Below are 26,465 nucleotides of genomic sequence, written 5' to 3' on the forward strand. Positions count from 1 at the left end.
GTAGAAAATAGCCAAAAACCTTTATTGCACAGCTGTACAAGGTGAACATCTCTTCTTTAAATGCAGCTGTTTGAAGTGATTATTACTTCAAAGAACATCAGTACAAAAGGGTTCTTTAATTCAGTGTTACCCCATAGGAAGCCAGGGGTCTATGTTTATAGGTCACAGAGCCAATGAAGTAGGCTAACCTTCACAGTAATTATTTCCCTTACACCTCTTATGTCCATGTAGGGCCCAACAGCACCATATAACAATAATATATTTAGGATATGGGCTTATGTACAAATATTATCGCTGAAATATTACTCATATGATTTAGAAATAAACTTAATGTTTAAAAAAAAAAAAAAAAAAAAATTGTGACAGGCTATATAAAATAATTTTGAGCACACAGCAGTTTGAGCGCATGATTCAGTGGCTTCTTGTTGTTGAGAAACTGAGGTGCTAGGTACAGTGGTCAGTATCTCAGCTTCCGAGGCTGGATGGTCACCGGGGTGCTGCTGAGTGTTTTTCGTCTGGTCTTCCTCTCTTCCACCGTTTGACCTCAGTACCTCCCTTCACTTTCTACACAGCTCACTCCTACGGCATTGTCCGGACACTTGCATGTGCGCCCACCAGGTGTCGCCAAACACAAGTGTGTGCAGCCTCCGTTGTTGACTGAGCAGTAATTTTGTCCTGGCGAAAGAGCAAGCAAAGTTGAATGAGCTTTGTTGTCATTGTAGCAAATGTACAGCGAAATTGGAGCGCAGCTCGGCATGGTGCTACAGCATGACACAAAAACAACAACAAGAACAAAACATATAGTACACAAAATGCACATAATACGTAATAAATATGACTTTAAGCGTCGGCAGCTGTGTAGGGGCTAAAGTGCATCTGGGAGTCATATAATGCGCCAGGGATGAAGTTACAAGTACCGGTAAGTGTTTAGAGTCCGGATGGCTAGGAATAATATAGGGGTGTCACGATTCTCCAAATCCTCGATTCGATGTAATTTTCGATTTTAAAGTCACGATTCGAGTCGATTTTCGATCTTTTTCAAATATTACTATTAATGCATTCCTTATATGTTATTTACTCTTTTTGGTCTTTTCCTTTTCTTTTTCAGGGGGCTTTTATTTTGAAACCGCTTTGAAACCGTTCCAACCGCGAGGTTGTAATGTAAACAGAACTAACTTTAGGCTAAAACAGAGACGTGAACATATTGAAATGAAACAACACAGAATGTTAATTTGATTGTTTCAGCACACTCCAAAAAGACCCAAGGTTAGTGTATATGGAATATGTACTTATAAATGTGCATTTTAAGCCTTAAAGTAACTTTGGACTGTAATTAGACCATCTTTTCACTGGCTAAGTTGAGTAGGCTAAATTAGTTTTAATTGACGTGAATGAACGAATACTTCCACACCGGTGAATTCAAAGTAGCAAGAGGGGCTTTGATTTCGGTAGGTTGATGTGTAGGCCTATATTTTAACTGGCTGCAGCGATCGGAGTGTTGACGCTGCAGTTCAGCACGTGCATGTGTGTTTGTGCGTCTTGGCATACATGCTGGACGTGACATTGGGGGTGTGGCTGCATCGTCGATTCTACTTTTAAGTTCGAAGTTCGAGATTGAGATGTAATTTCGATCGATTTCGAAATAAAATCGAAATCGTGACACCCTTAGGAATAAAATGGTCTCTGAGTCTGGATGTGTGTGCTTTTGCAGATCTGTAACGTCTGCCGGATGGTAACAGTTCAAAGAAATGGTGAGCAGGGTGTGTTGAATCTTTGGTAATGTTCATGGCTCTGCAGTGGTAGCGTGTGTTTGCAATGTTGTCCAAGGGAGGCAGGCGGCGGCCAATGATCTTTTGTGCTGCCGTGATTTTCCATGTGTGTCTCCCTCTCAATTACAGAAATCATGTGATGTCATGTGATAATTTCAGTTATTCACTTAGGCAAAGCATTTCAATTAGTTCATTTTGAAAGTGAGACACACAGACACAGATGTCCAGGGGAGGCCTCATCCTTGCTGTTCGCCGACTTTGCCTTGTCACAGTCTATAAACCCAAGTTCTGTTACTGAGGAGAAGTGATGGTTTCACTGTAACCACCCATGTCCGTCCTAAAATCAAAGTTAGTAAAAGCTGCCCTTAGCACAAAAACACATAGGCCAGAAATCGATCCCTGCGTGGGTACACCCAAGGTTAGAAGGATAAAGGGTTTGTTTGACTGACTGCCGGAGGTCACTTGGGATACGAGCTACACCAGACTTACTTCATTCACACAGCAGTCAGTCGCCCCTCACAGAGAGGCCTGAGAGAGAATTCTAAGAAGCGGGTCTTCAGAGTAAAGTGGTGATGTGGGGAGGAGAGCCTTTTCCATGACCATCAGTCTTGTGGGCATTTTACACAAACATCTGCTATATTTGCATGCCATGTCAGGGGCTACATCAACAACTTGTGTCTTGGCGGGGGGAAACGCCACTCGCTACTACAGAGCCAGTGCACAGTATACAGATTTTTTTTGCCGAAGATAAATAGGGTAAGGAAACGCAGGCATTTTACCAGAGGGGCACTGGGCGTAGGCAGCTGTGATCCCATATAGACGAGACTTTTTCTGGGGATGGAACTCCTCTAGCTCCCTTCCTGTGTGACGATCCACTGTGATTACAGCATTCCTGTCACAGACACACAAGCACACAAACACACAGTGAACGTTGGTTTTGCAATTATAATACAGCTTCAGACAGAATTCGGACATCAGTACACCACATTGCTTACATTCATTCATTCTGTGGTCAACAGTGGAAGGAAAAACATCATGATGACCACACGAGGATGATAAACACACGAGGATCAAGGAGGTTTCAAGGTAGAGTGTGTCTCGATTAATATACGTCTCGATTGATTCATTCCAGGCACAGACTTTGCTTTTGGCTCCTGACGCACGGAGCACGGCAACCTAACACCCTCCCAAGCCCCACTACCCAGATAGAGCTCAAGGAACAGCGAGAGTGAGAGAGAGGGGGAGGGATGGATGGAGGGAGGGAGGGAGAGAGGGAGGGATGGATGGAGAGAGAGAGGGAGGGATGGAGGGAGAGAGAGAGCAGGGTAGTAACGCACATGAGTAAAAAAGTATTTTTTTCGTGGAACGGCAACTTTCCATATTCCTTTTTCAAAACGGTACTTCTACTTTTACTCAAGTACATTTTTGAGCCAGTAATCTACTTTTTACTTCGCTACATATTCAATTGCCTTTCATTACAAGTACAAGTTTATTATCGGAGGAGAGAATATTTAGAGGGAAGCGCACCTCTCCCTCGGTGTACAACGTCATTGGGAGAAAAGAAACAGGGCTTCAGAATGCATTTCTACGTTCTACTATCGCCCCGCGATTATAAAAGTAATAACTGGCCTACCTGTATGTAGAATCAATCAGATCACGTTGTAGCCTACTACACGGAAGTAAATGTTCTACATATCTAACAGCTCAGTTAACGCAATGACGTCCTGCCAGCTGCTGCATCTTCTGGTGAGACAGCGTAGCAATGAGATGAGAGGTATGACATGACACGGAAACTTTCACCTATATTCATTTCTGGTCAGCATCGTTCAACAATCACGTTGGACAAGAAAAGTAGGCCTACAAATTCATATACAAGCAAAGTAAATGCCTCAGAAATCGAGCACACAAGTTATAAAAAAACTAGCATTCGTTTATGTAGTCTCAATGTACACTATGTTCTGTATGGTGAAGTTATAACCAGACTTCTATCAATGCAAAGCAGAAGAATCAGCTGGCAATGGATTTGAAGTGACTGCTTTTCAACCTGTAGCAACAAGATAGCCTACACAAGTGTGTCAGGTAATATTAAAGTATATTAAATAAAATATATTTGAAATGGGTTGTTAAAACATGTTTGCCTATAAAGAAGGAGAAAAGCAAATAGGCGTAAAAAAAAAGGCATAAAAATGTACTTGTTACTTGAGTAATTTATTAACAAAGTACTTTTTTACTTTTACTTGAGTAGATTTCTCAGATAGTAATATTTACTTTTACTTAAGTAATTTTTGAAGGGAGTAATTGTACTTTTACTTGAGTATAGATTTTCAGTGCTCTACCCACCCCTGAGAGAGAGAGAGAAAGACCGAGGGAGTGAGGCCCAGTACCTGCCTTTCACTGACAACCGAACAGCTGAGAAATTACAACCAGCTGCCACCACTTATTGCTTGAGCAGGCTCCTTGACCCCACCTCTGTTTCTGATGGCAAACATGCCTACTGGTGAACTAGTCTCGTAAAGCATGCGGCAGCCTGAGCACTCCAGCCCCCGCACCCGAGAAACATCAAGGCTTCGGTCGAACAGAGAGCCGTTGATGTCTGACGCCAAGCCATTTGAACTTTGACCCCATCTCTCTTCCGCCCATAAACTGGCACCTCACCAGAGCCTGACGCTGCATGAGCCTTGATGCAGATCAAGCTGTAGCACTTTTCAAAGCAGCCACGATAAATCACTCGAGACGAGAGGAACTTTCCGTTTTTTCATCTTGTCTTGCTGTAGCCCGGAGCAGTGTGCATTTGAGAATGGCTACTGTCATGGCTGCTTAGTGGCTCACCTCGTCCAGTCTGTGTAATAGAGGTTCTTCCCGTACGCAGTGAGGCCGAAGGGGTACTGAATGGCCTCAGTAACTTCTCTGCGATCACTCTGCGATGGGTTCATGCATTCCATTTTGTGGGTACCTGTGCCCAAAAGGACAAAGAGAAGAATCTTTATGCACATCACTACTTCAAAAAAGATACTAGTGTAGCGGTATGGAATTAAACACACAGCATATACTGTAGCCTACCTCACAAACTAATTATTTGGCAATCTAGCACTTTGAGTCCAGAGGCTCTTCCAGATTGTGAAACATCACATTGGCAAACAAATATTATGTCAGCTACAGTATATAATGTATGGCTCACCCCATAGCCACACCATTTAACTTGCATGCTTTTATTTATTCATGGCAAAACTGAATTTTATGAAACGCTCTCCCCTTTGTGAGAGTTTTGTGAGCTTGAGAGTATTTATGAGGGGACACCCAGGCACACCCTGAGTTCATGACTGGAAGGCTTCTGGTCAAGAAGCTGTGACCTCAACTCGGGTTTTTGTTTGTCTTTCTTAAGAGGCCTAACAGGTGTGATTTTAACACGACCTTTCACTGTCTACCCGGGATGCCTTTATGCAACGCCCCAGAAACAGAGAGAGCTTGAGAGTGAAAGACACAGAAAGAAGAAACAGAGAGAGAGTGTGTGTCTGTGTTTCTGTGTGTGAGAGGAAGAGAAGAACGAAAGAAAGAGAAAAGGGAGAGAGAGAAAAAAGAAAAGTCAGCAAGAACAAGAAAGAAGCCTTCACGCCTTGAGAGAGTGCGAGAAAGAGGGGGGGGGGGGGGGCTCACCGGCATCTGCCCAGCACAGGAGGGATGTCTGGGGATCATAGGTCAAACCATTAGGCAGACTCAGGCCATCTCTGGCCAGCAGCCTTCGGTTGGTGCCATCCATGTGAGAAGCCTCGATCTTCGGCGCTTCCCTGTTCCAGTCACACCAGTAGAGGAATCTGACCGACACAAAAGACAAACATTTAGTACTTGGTATTACAGAGTCACATTTATCATCAGCATAGTCATCTGATAAAGATCTGTCATATGTATCTATCTAGGAAGAGGGATTTGTTAGGTAACAAAATGATGTGGGTAAAAAAGCAATCGATTTTAACCCAAACATCCCGTTTATACCAAGCTGACAATGATATGTGAAGAGTTCAGATGCAAAACCCTCTAAATCTGTCTAAACTACTTTTCTTCTAAATGAACATCTTTTATCAAGCTCTTATAGGTTTTTATTATTATTATTATAACCTTTATTTAACCAGGTTAGTCTCATTGAGATATAAAATCTCTTTTTCAAGACAAATCGATATCTCAGACCAGGATGAGAGTGGTAATTAGCGAGTTTTGAAACAAAATTATTTGATTAACATATACTATGTGTGGAGAGCACTCACTCACCATCATTATCTCAATTTTGACGGAGGTAGCATTTAGAGGATTTTGCATCTGGACTCTTCATGTGTATTTTTTAACGATTGCACGATTGCATAAAGAGTTTAGCTTAACATTGTGTAACTTGGACTTTTCACAGCATCCAGGATTGTATCCCCTTTGGACTGCTATCCAACATTGTTCCACATTTTCCAACATCAACATTTTTCCATGCTATATCTTGAGTAATCTGCAACATAACTTGGGCAACATCTCATAAGCGTGCAGAACAATGTTTACCCTGTGATCCACTGGATGATATGTGTTGTGAAAGCACTTGCTGACTGTAACCTCATCTCTGAATAAATCATTTTTATTACAGGTCAACAACCCCATTTCATGGTAAACCCCCCAACATGGAGTTGTTCTATGTGCTATGTGTAGATTTGAGTTTTGTTTAAAACATTTAAATGACTTGAGAAATAGCAACAGTATGTGAAGAGACAACCGTTTTTGATGTAATGTTAAAAATGCCAATGCTTTGTGTTGCACAGATTCATGGAAGTTACTGTAGCATGCAAACCAGCTAGTCGCCAGCTTTCTTGTAATACCACTCTGTACCAAGTGTGCCATGTGAGTTCACATATTGTAGCTCTTTTATACAGAGAGATGCTGGGTGACATGGACGCACATGCACACGAACGCACGCGTATACGTCCACGTACACACCCGCGCACACAAACACACACACACACACACACACACACACACACACACACATACACACACACACATACCCATTCACAGGATCAGCGATGATGGCTCGGGGATTCACCAGATCTGTGTCAATGAGCACACGGCGCTGTGCTCCGTCCAGAGATGCCACTTCGATGCGGTCTTTCATCGAGTCGGTCCAAAACATGGTCCGAGACAAGTGGTCTATGGCAATGCCCTCAGGGCTCCCCAGATCTATGCAGTGAGCAACAACAAACAAACATTGGAGAAACAACAGCTACAAAACATCTCTGCCCGAGGCACTTTTTGTCCTTGCTAAATGAGAGCAAGTCAAGAAAAGTCAAAACGTTTTACGTATGAAATGTGTGAGTACGCTAGAATTTGTCACTGTTGGAGCTTGCTTAAGCCTAGTATATGGGTGGAGTACAGACTTCAGACTGTCCTCCCTCTCTTCCTGTTTTGTGCCAGTAAGCTGTTTCTACCCTTTCCCCTCCATCAGTTGCTCCACTGGCAAGTCTTCATACTGTACACCAATGAGTGCTAATATACAGTATGTGGTGGATGTTGTGCATCCACTAAAGTTAGCACGCAAGTAGCAAGTGAGCATTAATCATAATAAAGTTTTCTAAATGTGTGATATGCTTGAGTATTTATCACTGCTGCATCAGTGCTATCAGTGTCAGGTGTTTGAACATCACCCACCTGATCTGATAATGGGAATGGTGTCTCCCCCCTGCACACTGGCCTTGCTGATAGCAGGGGTGGTGATGTCTGTCCAGTACACCATCTTGTCCACACAGTCGTACGCCACCCCGACCACCACCTTCTCCTAAAAGTGGGAGAAAAAAAAAGTAGAGTTTGTCCAGATTGGAAATGACCACTGAGCCGTCCCATGAACATTTGGATTCCGGTGGTTGGCCGCCCCTAACACATTTTACGGGTCAGCTGAGACCCTGTTTTTCTAGGAAGGAAGATTAAAAAACGTAAAGTTTGTTCAGATTTTTCTACTTGGCCATCCCAGGTAGACAAACCACAAACACACCAGCACGCGAGCAAGTGCGAAACTCAGATCATCCTGAGGCATCAATATCACAGAGCCGTGTGTTGAAAGCAAGCAGGCGAGCTTGTTTTCTCATCTCAGTCAGGTCACACTTATGTTAACTATTAGTGTAAATGTTGGCATATGGACATAATGAAGACCAGACGGATGAAAGGTATGAGAAAGGCACGGATTAGACCATAACCTGGAGAACTGACTCACTCTCTGCTGTGCATGCCGTATGAACATGCCAGAAAATGCAGTTTTCTCTCTGAAGCACGGCTCAGGTCACGAGAGGGAAAACTCTTCCAAAAAATTAAATAATCACGTCAGTGAATACAAAGTCGGGCTTCATTGCAACTATACTAACTACTTCAATACAACAACTGAAATAGGACCTTAGTTCAAAATTACCCTCAAAAAACGGAGGACTTAAACCTGAAGGTATTGCAGTTTGACATTTTAGAAGAGACAACCCTACACTGCTCAACATTGCCTTCTCCCCAGCTCAGATTCATAATATGGCTCCAGATGTTGAGCTCCTGCCCCCCAGCATGGAAAGCTCAACGTCTATTAAGGTATTAGGATCTCCTCTCCACGACGAGGCCCCTCCAATCAGCCCTTCTACGCATTCCAACAGTGTTATTCCAACTGACCCACTCCCCCATGCTGTAGCGCAACAGCCTCGGTCCTGTCACAACTATCCTGTTCAAACAGTTCAGTCTAGGACATCTGCTGTGCACTGAGATCACTTGTGGTCAAATATTTCTCCTTTCCAAAGGTCAGCACAGCAGCCAAGCCATGGGGCCCTCCTCCTACAACAATGCTGGACTTATGGTTAAGGGTTCCGAGTACGAGCTTCCCCTGCTTGGGAATGTGCCACAATGCAATGGCTTGGATATGCGGGCGTAAACAATGTCAAGGGAAGTGTCCATAAAATGGCTCTTTTTCCAAGTATTTCCCTCTCCAGATGAAATACTGTGGAGAAAACACATTGTTGAGCAATGTACAAACCCGCCATCCCATTAGCTATGTCTCATTCTTTCCCAACAGAACACCACATCTACACAGAATTCACAGAGACGACTAAACTATCGGAGGCCCACACAAATAGCCACAAAAGGAAGTAGCGACTGAATGTAGTGATTTCAACTGTGGTTAAGACAATCCAAGATCTTTTTGTTGACTACTTTCACATTCATTACATATCTTCCATCTGGACTGTTAAACAATGGCAGAAGTGTTATGGCATTAGTGATTCTTAACACAGAGACATCTGTTTAATTTAGAAGACCTAAGAGGGCCTGAGCTTTTGGTGATCTATGTAAACCCTGGTACATTGAACTGGTGTAAAAAAGTACTGTCACTGCCAGTTGGCTGAGGGTCAGTCCTCTCTAGTTGGTCACACTTTACATAGGATAGTCTCCTATAGATTATCTATAGATGCTCAGATTATAAACAATCTATCAAACAATATAAACAATCAAACTATCTGTTGACACTTAGTAAACAACTTGGGCTTGGTTAGATTAGATTAGATTAAACTTTATTGCGTCTAACAAAAAGTGCAAAAAAGCAGAAAAGTGCAATGTGATATACAAAGACAGGTGGTGCATAGACAGGACAGGATATATAGTGCAGTGTAGGCAGTAGTATACAGTTGGTTTACAGAAGGTGATCTTTCAACAAACCATCTGTTCGCTATAGCCGGGCTATCCAAGTTAAGGGTTAGTAACAGTGCACTTGCCGTGGCCCTAACTACTTACTGGGAGGTGTAGCGCTGTCTTGGCTTCACTCTTCTTCATGCTGTAGCCGTCCAGGGGGACGTACTCGATCCTCCCGCTCTGGCTGAACAGCAGGTTGGTGCCGGCGGGTAGGGGGTAGATGTCTGGCCTGGGGGTGGGCCTCACTACGGGCCCTGTCTCTCCACTGCCTGCACACGTCAGGGGAGAACCATAAGTACATGTGAAGAGTTCAAATGTAAAACCCCTCTAAATCCATCTGACCACTTTTCTTTTAAATGAGCATTTTTTTATCAGGCTCCTTTAGGTTTTTGCCTACAAATCTATATTTTAGACCAGGAAGAGAGTTGTATTCAGTGGGTTTGGTGTGAAATTATTTGATTAACGTATACTATGTGTGGAGAGCATTCACTCACCATCATTATCTCATTTTTGACGGAGGTGGGGTTTAAAGGCTTTTGCATCTGAATCATGGCGTTAAATGACTTCAATGGAGGTATAGTCCATGATAGCGGTGAGAGGTTGTTGATATTTGAAGTCAACAGCCAATCAAATTGCACCCCTTTTTACTGTGTTCCTGAAGTGATGTGTTAGTTGGCTAGAATACTACATGGCTTCAAGCCAAATGTTTATTTCCAATTTACAGAGCCACGATAGCATACAAATAAACAGAGCACGCACACAGAATAGATAGCTAGATAGCTATGAGGAGCAATTCCATGAATTTTACAAAAAGTATACTTGATTAGAGTCACAGACTGTATCTTTAAAGATGACATGAGCAGAGTATTTGACCTTGTTCTATGATGTTAACATAGAAGGTCTGCAACTTTGGTCTGTCAATATGCTTAGATGTTATTTTACAAGCCCATTTACAACCCTATAATTGGGCTGGGGAATAAAAATGGCCAATTTTAGCAGATATCTAGCGCCCCCTCATGCTTATCTGGCACCCTCTTAAATAATTAAGTGAACTTTACACTGATTGGCTGCCATGCAGGCAAAGACTGTTTACAATAGTCTCCAGCAACATCTACCGAAGTCTCCAACTCAAAGTGGTTATGTAACGTGTGGAGAGGGAGCAGTGAATGGAGGGATGGCTTGCATCACAGTTTGTATTTGTTCTGGTTCACCTATTTTTAGTGGACATCTGAAAGTCCGAGATTTGTATATGAGGGATGAAACAACAATTTTTCCGGTTCACGGTTCGTAGCTTTGTGACCATGCACCGAACTCTCCCCATTCAACAAAGGCAAAGTAAAACCGGTTTTCCATTCTATGCCATCTTTAATGAATGTCTCTCTCTCTCTCACTAAGAAACATCCATAAATGGTGTTAACCTTAGCCCGACAGACCACAACCACAACAAGCACAGAGTCAAGCAGCGCTCGCCAGTCTAATAGCTCCCTTACAGGTTGGCGTGCTGCCAGGGCCAGTACGGGTGCCAGAGATCTCCAGGCCGTTGGCATCCACGCACCAACACTGGCCGATGCTGCCGTGGCACTGCATGAGCTCGTAGTTGCCCTCCACGTCGCAGGTGGGCACGTACTGCCCGGGCAGGGGGCGAGGACCTCGTGGGCCAGGCTCAGAGGCACTGAGGGCGCTCTCTCTGTGAGTCTCGCAGCGTGTCTTCTCTCGCTCTGGAGGAGGAAACACACACACACACACATACATGAAACAAATATAAGAATGCAAACACAAACATACTCACACAACAAACTTGAACTAGCATGGAGAATTAATAAGTAGACACACACACACACGCATATACACAAATGAAACAAATATAAGAATGCAAACACAAGTAGAGACACACAGACACACAAATGAAACACATGCAAACACAAATATACACATGGAGAACCGATAAGTGGACAGACACACACACAAAGCCCACATAAAAACACAAACATAAACACACATGACAAACTCCACATGGCCTGGCGAACAGATGGGGGGCATTTCAAAACATCAGGGGGGTGTGTGAGGGGGGGGGGGTGGAGAGGTAAACCACAAACTCTTCATGAAGTCCCTCAACATTCGGAGAAAGTTTGTGTAGTTTTTTATTCTGAACCGAATTGCTGTGATCCCCCCCCCCCCCCCCCCCCACACACACACACCTCAGTAAGATAATCAAGAATTGGGTTTAAGCTATGAGTAATTCAGACCCCAGAGGGAGTACATCTGGAGTGTGTGGTTACCAAATCCACCCCCCTCCTCCCCCACCCGTCCCACAGCCTCCTGTGGGACAAACACCGCAGCCAAATCATTCCAGTCTGGTATTCAGAAGAACAAGCAGACCGGGAGGCCACAGAACAAGCCTGAACGAACACACACACACACACACACTCACTCTTCAGTCTTTCCTCTCTGGAACATCACAACTCCAAGCCAAAACACAATGCCAAACTAATGTCACCCTGACCAGGTAGCAATGCATTCATTGGCTGGTACTTGTCATTTTTAAAGGAATACAACTGATTTAAGCAATAAGCCCCGAGAGGCCGTAGGTTACACTGATTCTAAGGGGTGTTGTTAGCGCGGAGTGCCTAAAAACCCCCTTAGCTGATGGTATTGATGATGCTTTTAAATGCTTTACTGATGCTTTCAAAGGGAATAATATTGGGGATTTATACTGCTAAAACGCCTCTGGTTACCGACATGTAGGAAGATGACAGATACTGTATGCATACAGCCTTTAATTGAATGTCACGAACATCGTGACTGTGTCAGATTTGTTGCAGTGGCATAATCTCTATAGCCGTCAAAAAACCTTAAGGAACAAAGTCGCAAAATCGTACACAAGGATACTGCAGTGTAGTACAGGGTTACAAAATGGTACAACCTACAAACAGCTGCAACAGCAAGAGATCAACATCTACCTTATGAAGTACAATCCTAAAGCATGACATTTATTTAACTCCAGTCATGGAACACAAACCCAGAGGAGACCAGAGATCACATCCCAAAGAGGTTAAAGAATATGTTGCTGTGTTAAGGTTATATAATACTGTAAGTCCTACTTGAGTCCAGGGTTGGAGACCACCTGCGACTGTGGACAAAGCCGGGCTGAAATGAAACAATATTTGCAATGGCAGAAGCATGTAAACCACCCTCTGTCACACGGGGCAGATAAATTCCCTCGTTCAGATCCAACATTCCTGATAGACATGTTCCAGCTGGTGCTAAGCGGCGTTTAGCTAACGCTAGACCTGCAATCCAGAAATGGTCTGAACGAATTCACTTTGGCACAAATTAGTCTAACAGGGAAGTAAACAATTTCACACTGTAAATAAACAGTACCAGGACGTTACTGATATGAGAGTCACACAGTAGCGTATTTCCTCAAAAGCAGATATCATTTCATAGTACTGTTTTGAGCCTTTATCCTACAAATTAAATAGAATGACATAGGGGAAAAATATTTATAAAGGGTAAAATGTAGGTATGTAGACAGTGATTGACATGACAGTGACGTGAGCTGGTACAAATCTCCAGACTACTGTACCTGAGGAACAGTAGAAGCCATCACCATAGAAACCTGGTCTACACTGGCAGGAGAAAGATCCGTCCGTATTGTAACACTGGGCATCAGGGTGGCACCTGCCTGGCTGGCATTCATCGATATCTATGAGAGGGAGAGAAAGACATAGAGAGAGGGGGAGAGAGAGAGAGAGAGAGAGAGAGAGAGAGGGAAAGACATAGAGAGAGGGGGAGAGACAAAGAAAGAGAGACAGACAGGCAAAGAACAAGAGAGAAAGAAAGACATATGGAAGGAGAAAGACAAAAAAACACACACACACTATTATTACTCTTGCTTTTTACTAGTGTTAATTCTAGATCCTTTATGTCCACCCGCATACTGATGTATCTCCCCCCTCCTGTTTATGTATTAATTAGTTTGTATGGTACTATCAACAATACCTTTGGCAACACTGTTCCCATACATTCATGCTGATAAAGCAACTTTGAATAAAAAAAGAAAGAGAGTGTGCAACAGTAGTCAGAAGCCATCAGTTTGAGGACTTATAAAAATGTCTCTATGTAGCATATATCTTGGCGGGAGCTTCTGTATGTCTGTTCTAATGTCTAGCTCTTGTGTAGGCCACATGTGCACGCAAGTGAATGGAGCTCCTGGGGCTTCTCACTGGTCTGGCTCCAGCTGGTGTCTGGCCAGGAGAAAGGGCTATGGAGGGGTCACATGAGGCCAGAGAGAGAGAGAGAGAGAGAGAGAGAGACTGCTTTAGAGAGAAAGAGAGAAAATGAAAGAGAGACCTTATGAGATAGAGAGAAGGATAGAGAGAGAAAGAGAGAGAGGGGGGAGAGATTGCTTTTGAGAGAGAGAGAAAAAAAGAGAGACCTTTTGAGAGAGAGAGAGAAAGAGAGAGAGATTGCTTTAGAGAAAGAGAGAAAAAGAGAGAGAAAGACCTTTAGAGAGGAAGAAAGAAACAAGTGAGAGAGTGCAGGAAAATCCCATATGTGACTCATCTCTGCCTTGTCCACAGCTACACTATCTACACGCATTCCTGTCTGGAAGGCTACACACTCTCCTCATCTGCCTCCAACACTCGCTATTACAGTATGCCTGGCAGCCAGGCGCTGTTTCTGCTGAGTTGGAAACTGGGAAGTAGGAGCCTTTGATGGAGCTTTCCGAGCGACTAAACGGTGCAATAGCAAGCATTCCTTTCAAGGAAAAAATGCAACAACGAGTTGGTTCTTGGCAAGAAAGTCCTGTCAACTATAAAACATTATCCTGAAAACATTATATAGCTCATCTCCCCTACTGGGGTGATGCAGAAACTAACAACCATGTTACTAACTTTGAAAACACTGTGTTCAGCATTTCACAAAAACATCAAAACTGATCAAAAACATCAAAACTCTTGGTGGTTGCTGGTCAAAATGTTATGCTTCTCATTAAAACTATCTTCTGGAGTGCACAACACTATGCAGACTGTCTTTGTTGTTAGAGTCTTAATATCTCTTGCCAGTTCCAGTGCCTGTGTCTGACACATACTGTAGATGTTAATTTAGTCCTTATTTAGTCTAGGCCAAACAGCATGTCAGACAGACAGACAACCACAAAACAACAATGACACATCAAACCAGCAACCAGTACACATAACACTATAAGACCAGTGCACTAACACAAAAAGACCAATACACAAAACACCAAAAGACTAGTACAAGTAACACCAAAGATCTGCACCAAAGTGCAGTTTCATCACTAGCATTTTATTGTAGTAGTAAATTGCAGTATTAACGCACACTGAGGTTCATGTGTTTTCCTTTCCTAGCTTATTCAACAGCCTCATACTGGTGGGGACGAATGATCTGTGAGCCGAGCTGGTTTGGAAAGACGGCACCCTATACCGTCTGCCTGCTGGCAGAAGCTTATACACCCAGTATAGGTGAGGTTAGGGGATGTGTGTGGATGTGTGCTTGTGTGTAGAGCAGGCCCTTGGCACGGACAGTATAGGCAAATTCTCAGGGCGCACTCCATCCACAGGGGTGCCCAAAATTACAGGGATTTTTTTTTTAACCCTAACTCTAACCTTAACCCTAGCCTATTTTTTTACACCAACTATTTTAAAAATCTTACAAAAACAAAACACACACTATTCCATCTAGAGTCCATCCATATATTAAGTAGTCTCCTGCTCTCCCGTATGTAGTTCAGTGCTTCTTCCTTGGCAAGCCTACCCTGACAGGATCTCCCATCGCCCACGTAGCCTGGCAAGCAGGAGCAGATGTAAGCCGAGCCTCCAGAGTAGCTACAGCGGGCCCTCTCCGGGATGTCACAGTCATGGCTACCGGCCTGGCAGTGGTCCACCGGGCGGTCCCCCTCTGCCACAGACAAACAACGTAAACAACAACAACAGCATCAACAAAAACACCATTAGTTCATGTTATATGACCTCACTAGCGGGATGTTTTGGCCAGTGAGCTAAAATAGGCTGAAATGGGCAACATCCTGCAGCTAATTTAGGCCTTACAGTAAAGGACTTACAATGTTTTGTCTGATGTGGAATAGAAAGCATAGTGTGGGTGAGCTATTCTCAGAGATAGAAATTTACATCCAACTATGCAAGCCATCCAAGTCAAATCATTTAAAGCTAGTTTGCAGATCGTACATGTAAGATCATATAGTATCTACTGTATATACACAGCCACACTCTCACTCTCTCACCCTTTCACACACACACACACACACACACACACACACACACACACACACATACTGTAAACAAAAAAAATTAAAGACACACACCAACACAGGTCTGTCCATCACTTGCAAACTGGTAGCCATCAACACATTCGCAGCGGAACGTTCCGGGTTGGTTGTTACAGAGGGCATGAGCGCTGCAGACCTGTGGGGATTCTCGACACTCGTCAATGTCTGGAGAATACAAGGAAGAACAGAACAGGACAGAGTTGTGTAACCTGCCTCTCAAACTCAAACACTTCCTCCAACAACAACTCTCATTCCTTGGCATCTCTTCCTGTGAGTAACGTGTGTGTGTGTGTGTGTGTGTGTGTGTGTGTGTGTGTGTGTGTGTGTGTGTGTGTGTGTGTGTGTTTGTGTGTGTGTGTGTGTGTGTGTGTGTATGCACAGCGGTGGTTATCTGCTAAACTCGGATTTTCTACACGGACCCATTCCCAGGAATCACTAGAGAGGATACCATCAGGTTTAGTAATTACAGATGTTTTTAAGATAGAATCTGACCAATTTCCAACATCCTTTTTCCCCCCTTCCATCTTCCCACTTGGGATCAGCTGGAAAAACCCTTGATCCAACTAGCCAGGACTCTACGTGTGCAGGACTCTCAGGCGGAAACGGCAGGCACATTAACTCCTTAAACATTTGGCCCAGAAGTCCCCTCTTAAATGAAGCAGGGTCAAGCACATTGGCAGTGTCCTGTATACAGTGAGTCTAACTAAAGTATAATGTTTGGAGTGAGTGAAGTTCCCCAGTCACCACGAAAGGAAGGAAGGAAGGAAGGAAGGAAGGAGATAACCAAGAATCCTCCCAGAGAGGCTCTTAAGTGGGTCACAATGGGGGAGATTGCATCATTCAAAGATGTGAGCAAATCTGAGGCAGATTATAATCTTATAATCTGCCTTTCAAAGTACTCTATAACAGACAATTACCTTGTAGTGACACCAGAAACCAAAAATCCGGACTGTGTGAAATTTATAAAAAGCCATAATATTACATACAGTATTTCCAACAAAACCATTCATAAGGTTAACACTAGAACTGCCGCAATGAGTCATTTTGACCATTTAAAAGTTGTATGTACAATGACTTTGTCTTTGTTGACATAAAAGAATATCAGCTTTTAAAATCTAAGGGTCAAAATGTCCGCTTTGGCAGTTCTAGTAGTTATGAAATGATTGGCACTTGTATGAAATAGTACCGTAGCAGATGCGGCCATCCCCAGTGAAGCCAGAGGCACACTTGCATGTGTATTGGGTTCCTTCTCCAGCATGGCACATGGCATTCGTGTCACATCCATGTCTTCCAGTGTAGCAAGCATTCTCATCAACACCCCCACCTAACAGCGGATCAAAAAAAGCCACAGCCTCATTACAAAATTATAAACCACCCTCAATAGAAAAACATTCCATTTAATTATTTGTCTGGTTTGAACTGATGGAACAATGCCAATAGGTCAATACTCAACAGCCTTAGTCAGTAGTATAAAAAAACGTATAGTAAGTAGTAAATTAATATTAGGTGGTTGTCACTCTAATCGCCAATTTAAAAACATCTTAAAATTAGGGCTGTCAAAATAACTGATTAATTTAGATTAATTCATTTGAGAAAAAATAACTGATTAAAAAAAATAACGCAGATTAATCGATTCCGTATGACCTTTGACCCCGAGCCGTTCTAGTCAGTAACCATTAGACTGTAAAATGAAGGAGAGAGAAGAAAATGTGCTGCCTAGATAATTGATTGGAACATTTACTTTTAAAAAACGGCCTGATGGTGTTGATAAAAATAAAGTGTTGATTAAAATAGTCCTCTGCAATGTCTGCAGCAAGGAATTTGCACCGGAGTTCGTCAACTATAAAGTCAAACATCAATGCAAAGAAATAGTGTTGACATTGAGGGGAGTGTTAATTTATTTTCATTGTGTCCCCTAGGTTATATCTGTGGCCTGAAATGCCTTGTATGTGAAAAAAACCTTCTTCCCGAAGCAATTTTGAATTTATTTCCTCAGCATATTAGGTCATATCAAAGATTATTATGGCCATTATTTGAACAGTGAAAATAATAAAAAAAGAGTTTTTGAACTTTAATGTCACTAATGCTGATTATTCAATGATTCATTTGAATTTAAATATTGAAAATATTTTCACAGCAAAAATTATATATGTGATTAATTTAGATTAATTAATCACAGAGTATGTAATTAATTTGATTATTTTTTTTAATCGATTGACAGCCCTACTTAAAATCATTCCTAAATGAGCTTAGAGCCCACAGAGACCCAGGTTTGAGTTTGACTTGAAGGCGCTCTAAGCGATGTTACGGGTTTCTAAGCTATTTACATTTTTTGTCACATACAGCAAACATCACCACACCATCCACTAGCTGCCTGTGCCTTGAATACACTGTAAAAAACGTGGTCCCTGCGGACAGCCCAGGCTCCAAACATGGTCCAGCCTGGACCATAAAAAAAACATAACACTGTTCAAGCCAATCACCGACAAGATGCACGTTTAGAAGAGTTTCAATTGCACAGGAGGGAGGGGGAGGAAGTAGCGAGCTAGCTCTCTGTTTTGTTTGAACCTCAACAGAAGTGTCGTTACCCAACACTGCTTAGAGCACCTTTAAAAAAGATCTCACAACTAATACTAGGGTGACCATACATCCTCCTCTTTTTCTTGGAAATGTATAGATAATGTAAAGATCATTCGTGGCACTTACCACCGTTCATGTCCCCGATCTTATTGCTCATGGCGTAGCGCATGAGTTGTTGCGTGGTGTCGTACATGACAAACACCTGCTCCACTCGCAGCATCTGCGTCTGGGGAACTTTCCGGGCAGATTCGTCATGGGCGCAGCTCTGGTAGGTGATGCTCTCTCTCCACTGGTACTTCTTGGTTTCTGTGGTGCCATCCTCCAAGCTGACCACGTACTCACGAGTGGAGGAGGATGTTACGACTGGCAAACCAAAACATAGAGGATGATTTGAACTACATTTCAGCCTATATATTAATTCATTTGTTTTAAACAAAAGTACAGTCAGCCTCATATTGATGCATAGCAAAACAATCAGAAAGGAGGTCTATTATCTGTAAAGTTAAAATCGGAACATAATCATATCACAACCAATCAAGAGCCATTGTTTGTGTGGAGTTTGGCTCACTGTTGTTGGAGTACTGGTAGATCTCGGTGTAAGGGTCGATCTGTACGGTTGCCCCCTGTGGCAACTCCGGAATTCGGCCCTCAAGCTGGGTGTCAACCACCAGATGGTCATGTTGGTCAATGCCTTTGAACTCCTGAGTGATGGTCAACTTCTCGCCGCCCTCCAGGAAAGTGACCTCAGCCTTACGCGTGAACTCTCCGCCTATGTACAAACAAAGCAGGAAGCTCAGGTCAAACATCCAGTTCTGTCATCTAAACCCCACACACCAGACACTCAATTTATCACCTCATGTTCATGTAATAAAAAATATATAATGAAACACATAATTAAAAGTGTTAATGAGGGAACTGGGAAGAGGGTCTTATGAGAGAACTGTTTAGTTGTTTAGTTTGTCATATTGGGTTCTTGCGCACTGTTTAGCTTTTGTTTTGGGTTTGGTTTTACAATAGGAAAAGAGACATCACTTTCAAAGGTGGTTTCTAACACCATGTGTTGCAGTGCTGTGACACTGGAGATTTTTTTTGTATCTCATTTGCTCCGTTAAAATTATCCTCTCTATGTACTGTTTCTATGTGAGACATAATTTTAAACTTTTCATGCAGATGCATGATATCCATGTTACAGACCCTACGTTTACATGCGGTGCAATCAGGGGTACACTGATTTACTTAAACTTAAATCTATAGGCAGAGGATAGTGACACTATATGGACAAACTAATTGGTACACTTAAAACCACTTAATATCTGAATTCATATGCTTCATTCAGACCCATTGCCACAGATGTATAAAAATCAAGCACCTAGCCATGCAGTCTGTATTGATAAACATTTTTGAAAGAATTGGGTCGCTCTGAAAAGCTCAGTGAATTCAAGCATGGTTCTGTCCTACGTGCAACTGTATAGGGTGCACAAAGCAAGGTCCATAAAGACATGGTTGGGTGAGTTTGGCCCAAGGCCACACAGAACCCTGACCTCAACCCTTTGGGATGAACAAAGATAGCATGCCAGGCCTTCTCATCCAACATCAGTGCTTGACCTCACAAATCCTTCTCTAGATGAATGGACTAAAAACGAAATCCCCCAGACACACTCTAAAATTTTGTAGAAAGCCTTCCCAGAAGAGTTGATGCTGTTATAGGTATCCTATGCCTGCAGGTTTAGTGTTATAAAAGTTCCTGTTGGTGTAATGGCCAGGTGTCCCAATACTTCTGTCCATATAGTGTATCTGTTAAACAAATTGTAAGTAGTAATTTGTTTAACCTTCCAAGTGCATCCTTTGTCTTGTCCACATGTTGGAATAACTACTGTATCGTTCCATGGTCACTGCCTTTACCACTCTATAATGGTTTTTAGTGCAATATTGGTCAATGCCTTTAGTGCTCTCACAAATGTATCCTTGGCTTACAAACAATGCTATACTGTTGCTAATATAGACATTTACCCATTTGGCCAAAGACGTCCATGAAGTCATTTCCATGAAGCCCCTGAAGTATCTTTGACTTACCAACAATGCTAAAACCATTGACGTAGCCAGGCTGTTCCAGAGCGAAGGCCCATCCGATCACGCCCCCGATGCCCGCAAGGGGCTGCAGGGAGATGCCCACTCCAAGGGGGATGGCACTGACGGCCACGTAGGCTCGCCCGTCGTTGGACACCACGTACGAGTGCAGATCATTGCTGGCAAAGTCAACGGGATAGGGCGAGTTGCCCACGTACACCCTGCCGTGCATTTTCCCATTCATCCGTTGAGGTTTTCCTGTCAGAGAAGTCAGTATACATAAAGAACAATCAATCCAGACACTAAACTTCACACATCCTGAGAGCTTGCTTCAAGCACTTGCAAGCTCGAGTATTATTAGACTAGGCAGAAGTCATATCAAATGGACGTTTGAAGTCTGACTAACCTTGAGACACACACTGCTTGCCGTTACCGAAGTACCCAGGTCGGCAGTGGCAGCAGTAGCCGCTGGCGTGGTCCTTGCAGTCAGCAAACGGGGAGCACTTCTGTCGGTTGTTCTCACAGGTGTCCGAGTTGTACGAGAACACTATCAGTCATCCAGAAGACAGAGGAGTCAGAGGTCACAGTCTGCTGTGGACAAAGCCTCAGAGAGCAACTCAGTTGGTATAACAGTTTCATGTCACACTCTCAAGAGGAACTTTCTAACTAAATGAATCACATTTGTATCAGTGTGTGTATGTGTATATTTAGTCAGACCCAGCTCTTTAGAGAACATCTCCTCTCATAGCAACACTTACAAGTCCTGCTGATCCTAGCACTCACCAGCCGTCTTAAACTGACACGTAACTGTTAAAAACAGCACTCACTGATGCACTTATTCTTACTGTACTCTAATGTTTTTTTAAATTGTCCTAAAATTGTTGAGAATTGCTCTAAAACTTAAACTGTTTACCATGTTGTTAGTCGCTTTGGCTAAAAAAGCGTCAGCCAAATGTAATGTAATGTAATGTAATGTCATCATAACTTAGTCCACACTTAAACCAACACTATATAGTATTTTTTTTTTCTTTTAACCGCTTCAAACTCATTTTGATGATACAACCAAATTTTTATAAGAATGGTGTCTCTGTCATTGCCAATGCCCAGAACGTTCGGTATTACACTAAGTAAAATACCAGAGCATGGCCCTTTTCAACGTTCGACGCACTGGATACAGCCTTTTAGCGTCATTTTACACAATGCAGGGTTCCATGAAAGTCTATCAGACCGCCCTACACATTAAAAAATAAAGCTATAGGGGTACTCAGTACATTGACGAGAAGGGATAAATATCAAGCCTCAAATTGTGTTACTTTAACAGGATCCTCTCAGTATGGCCCTCCAATAGGGTTCCTGTTGTTATGAACCTGCGGTTGTAGTGCAATGGCTAAGGAGCTGGGTTAGCATGCAGTAGCCTGAAAAGTTGTAAGTTCAAGTCCAGGCTTCCACCGTTGTGCCCTTGAGCAAGGCACTTAACCCCGAGTTGCTCTGGGGACAATGGGCCTTGCAATATGATTGACATGTGTAAGTCACTTTGGATAAAAAAAGCATCTGCTAAATGAGTAAATGTAAATGAACCTCCTCTCCTTTGTATCTATATTCCTTGCTACTTCATACTCTCATATTTGGAAAGCATATACACAACACTACCTACCAGAGCACAGAGAGCGATTATTAACAGTGACTACATGTTCATCAGCTCACAGCTCACCATTGACCTGGATGTCACTGTCCAGAAGGGCGAGGTCGTCCGTCTGCTGCTGCTGCTGGTGAGGCTGGTACTGGACAGGATGGATGGGCAGGGGACGAGCTGGGCTCTGGTAGAGGTCCACCTGCTCAAGCTCCTCTGCCACGGGGTGGTAGGTGGGGTACTCAACCACCTGCTGCTGCCCCTGCCTGGGGTAGTAGAGGCCAGAGTCCGCCAGGTCTTCGGGCGGAAGGTCGGTCACTTCCCCTGGTGCCACGTTTGTGAAGTACGGGTGCGTTCCTATTTCGTACACCCACACGCCGCCCTTTCCCGAGTTGGTCTTCCTGGTGGGCACACAATTAGCACTCAAAGTTTGGACAAAAATGCAGCTAAGAGCAGTTTTAGGGAAACAAGTTTGGTTGACAGACATCAGTGTTTGATGTTTTTCTCTCACTCAATGTCAACTGACAAAAACAAATATTACAAAAGAAAACTCTCACAAATAGCTTTTTGCTGATGGAAATAAAAAAAGCTCCTTAGAAAAAGCTTCCAGTGCTTTGCAAAAGGTGTCACAGGCAGCCCATAATAATCTCAGTGTTCTTGCTTCCTGTGCAAACCGTCTGTGTGCTGTGTGCACCATCTGTGTGCTAAAAATACAATATTCATTCTTGGCGAGAACAATGTCAGCCTACTATACTCACTCTGAAAGGGACTGGACGGAGGCCTCCTTGTCATCAGTGGTGCGATAATACATCCCTTGTCTCGACCAGGACGAAGAACCTGTCTGCCCCTTACTGAAACCGGCATGGATCACTGAGCTCCTGCCGTCCGGGTTGTGGGTAGAGAGGAACTTCAGTCCATCTCTCGGGTACAGCAGGATGGCGTAGGAGGTGGACTCCACCGATGCAATCACAAGCTGGAAGGTGTTCCTCTACATATTGGGGGATTTAAAAGTCAATATGCATTTGCATGACTTTCATGGTTAGAGATCATTGTTTTGTAAACACAATGCTTTCATGCGTTCATAAGGATTTCATGCATCCATTAGGGCTTTCTTGTATTTATGTATTCATAACGCTTTCTTGCACACTATAGTTTATATATTGTCTATTGTAATGCTAGAGTGACAACGCCAACAACCGGAACTAAATTTATTGTATGTGTGAACGTACTTGACCATTAAAGCTGATTGATTTGCTTGATTTTACTGTTTGGCCTCACTGTCATGTATTCATGAGGCTTTAATATACTCATAAGAGATGTTAACACAGCTATGATTGTAAAGGGAAGTGTCTTACCCTGTGATGTGGCCCAGGTCCTCGAGACAGGGCCTTGTGTGTGGTCATGTCCACCCAGGTGACGATGAAGATGTGTGTGGGGGTCACCTCATCGTCGTCAGGGAATGCCCTGCTCACGTGGTCTCCCGCTAGCTGCAGCGTGGATGGGCTTGAGTCCTGACGGAAGTACACCTTACCCACCCCATCACTGGTGTCCAGATCTCCCAGCAGGGCGGCGATCATGCCAAATCTGGCTGGCATCTTTCCCAGGTACTCTTCCTCTTTTGCTGGTGTTGCTGTGGCAATGAATCCATTGGTGTTCACCTGGAAGGAGCAATGTAATACAGTGTGTCACTGCTATATCTACAGTAGGCTATATACTGTATACCGCAGCCTTGGTTTGGGGCATGAAACACACTAGACTTTCACTGCTATATCTGACATATACATTTTTAGGGAAGCCTATTTCCGCATGTTGAGAACAAACACCAAGGGAGAGTACAAAATGTGCAGGTGTCACAGGACTAGATGCGCTGATTTTCATATAGCATATTTGCATATAGGACTTGTGGAACTACACAGTACTAACTGGTTCTCACATCTCTGGACAACCACATACAGTAAATAGATGGACAAAAAGCTAGACACAACAGCTTAGGAGGTACTGTCTCCTGAGGAAAGGCCATGTCTACACGTACAAGACAGGGAGACAATCATGAAATAGGTAATAGCCTTCCCTGATAGCTTTTTCCTCGCTGAAGCAAAAACAGTTCTATTCCTGGCTGAAGCTTCCTGTTTCTCTGGTAGATTGATGAAATTTAGACACATCATCCGGAGCACTTCCTGTGAGAGGCTGGATGAAAGAAGAGTCCTCTCGGTCTTGCGCTCCCCTTTTCAAATGCTAGTCCGTGTGAGAGGGAGACGATACGTACTATTTTAAACAGACAATTCTCACAGATGTCTTGATGGGATTTTGAGAATAAGCTTGTCCCTCATAAGAATCCATCCATCCATGTCTTTTGCTCTTGCGTTTCCATCTTTCATGTCTGGTCCACAAGCACTGCAGGCCACAGACTGTCTTGACAGGTGTTGATTTTACAGGTTCGGGCGCATTTAGCTCTGGCACAAATCAGTAACAAAGTATGCACACAGCGATGAATCCGCTGAACTAAGCTTTGCCTGTGGAAGCAGAGTCTCTCTAGCTGGCTGGACACAGTTTGTCTGAGAAGACAGTTGGACACAAATGTCATGTTTATGAAATACTAATTGTGATTTAAACACTGCTAATTGTGTGTGTGTGGCTCTAGTTGGCTTCCCTCTGACACCTCAAATAGGTTGCAGGACATTCAAGGACAATGTTAAATGGCTTGGATTCAAGATCAGATTGGCTTCCTGGTAGACACTAAAAACATTATGAAGACGTATCAGTGCAGGATGTTTAACAGTACAGTGCAGATAGTTCCAACTTTCCACACATGCAGAATGTGGCCTCACACGGACAAGGTTCATCCTTTACACACACACAAGAAAGCAGTGCTTTTTCAGTAATGGGATGTCAGGGCTAAAGAAAAAAAAGGGAAATACTGAACCTTTCATTCATTCATCCATTAACCACATGCAGACACACTCTTAAAACGAATGTGTTGAAAACGTGTTCAGATAGGGACAACACATTCATTTCAAGAGTGCATGTATATATGTGCTCACATGCGTTTTACTTATTACATTTGGAATTGGAATTCACACAGCTGGTCAACGTGATGGCATATGAATGAATAACTGCTGGTACACTTATGGCCACCAAGTACACCTACAGTATGTCCCTCTTGTTAAAAAAAGAAAAAGAAAATCATAGGGAATACAGATACTGCAGACAGACTCTTTCAGCATGCTATCAGGAACACAATGGAATGAAAAATAAAACATGTCTATACTGAAAAAAATCACTGCTAACAAAAGTCATTTGCTTGCTCCGTACTCAAACTTAATTTATCGTCAGTCCCACTGTCCTCAACCAATCTCAAACACAAGGCTCAGTAGACATAATCAAACACATACTAGATGTTATAGAAGCACAAAAAAAAACAAATTCGTATTGAGATGAAGGGAGAGGGGAATCTTTAGTTTAGTCTTAGTTGAGTGATAAGGTAGCACACAACATCCTTTTCTTACATGAGTTAAAAGTCTGAGTTCTGTGGGGGAGAGGAGTGGTCTGCACTTAGCATTCAGAAACATTTTCCACTAGGGCCCCAGAAATGTCTAGAGAGAACTCACCATCCCATCCAACACTTCGATTACATCAAAATACAAACCAGGAGGTAAAAATAGGGCATAAATGAGTGTGTGTTTGAGAGAGAGTGAAAGAGAGAATTTACATGGAAAACAGACAGTGAAGCAAGAAATCTTCCTAATGGAAATGTAATGGCATAGTAAGACATCTGTGTTTCTGATGAGGGCAACACATGAAGTGTTGTGCTGTGAAAGTCATTTCACGGGGGGGAGGGGGGGGGGCAGAGGACCCTTCAGCTGTGCAGACCCAAAGAACAGTAAAGTGAATTGTATATGATCATGCAACACTACCTTTAATGTGATCAATCAAGCGCGCACACACACACACACAATCCACTAAACACATACTGATCTTCTGTAGCCTATATCACTGGGAAAATATTTTCAACACCATGAAGAACTAATCAAATTGCATATAGCATCTTGGCAAACTTACGTAGATCTTGCTGAACTTTCCATCGAAGAACATCAGTGGGTGATCCAGTGTAAATACGCGCGTCTGATCATTCCCTGAATCTAGCAATTCATCTCCTGCACTGGGACCATAGGGGAACAGCTCCAGCCGGCTAATACCTAGAGTTGAGATTGAAAGATCTAGAAGCGTAACCCATATTAGCCAGCTTTGCCCGAGACAACCCATATTCAGACCGACGCACGTACTGTGACAGATAGTTTTAATGGAGTTTAAGTTATAGGGAGCCTCTTTCACGACTTGGCTCACCCCTGCGCAGGGCTGTGTTAAGCGCAGAGAAAACTTTGACGAAGTTGTCAGAGGGTAGAACAGTCTGGGGCGGAGTTGGGCTGGGCGG

General features: G+C 43.2%; 1 protein-coding gene across 1 annotated transcript; it reads right to left on the reverse strand.

The window, feature by feature from the left end:
- Positions 1 to 26,386, reverse strand: nid1a (nidogen 1a). The gene is made up of 20 exons (XM_076285521.1): positions 26,093 to 26,386; positions 23,389 to 23,691; positions 22,792 to 23,021; positions 22,115 to 22,434; positions 20,810 to 20,950; positions 20,410 to 20,661; positions 18,905 to 19,105; positions 18,463 to 18,699; positions 16,943 to 17,080; positions 15,793 to 15,921; positions 15,225 to 15,368; positions 13,030 to 13,149; positions 10,934 to 11,161; positions 9,546 to 9,712; positions 7,443 to 7,569; positions 6,803 to 6,974; positions 5,424 to 5,581; positions 4,599 to 4,722; positions 2,549 to 2,661; positions 1 to 675 (listed from the first exon to the last, which is right to left on the reverse strand). Exons 1-20 carry the CDS (start codon positions 26,294 to 26,296, stop codon positions 545 to 547), a joined length of 3,639 nt encoding a protein of 1,212 aa, XP_076141636.1. The 5' UTR covers positions 26,297 to 26,386; the 3' UTR covers positions 1 to 544.
- Positions 26,387 to 26,465: the final 79 nt, after the last annotated feature.

This window comes from Alosa pseudoharengus, unplaced genomic scaffold, assembly GCF_046254945.1.
Source record: "Alosa pseudoharengus isolate Yale_2024_CS ecotype anadromous, Long Island Sound unplaced genomic scaffold, YU_APseudo_1.1 YU_APseudo_1.1_scf_15, whole genome shotgun sequence".
In the NCBI taxonomy this organism is placed as follows: Eukaryota; Metazoa; Chordata; class Actinopteri; order Clupeiformes; family Clupeidae; genus Alosa; species Alosa pseudoharengus.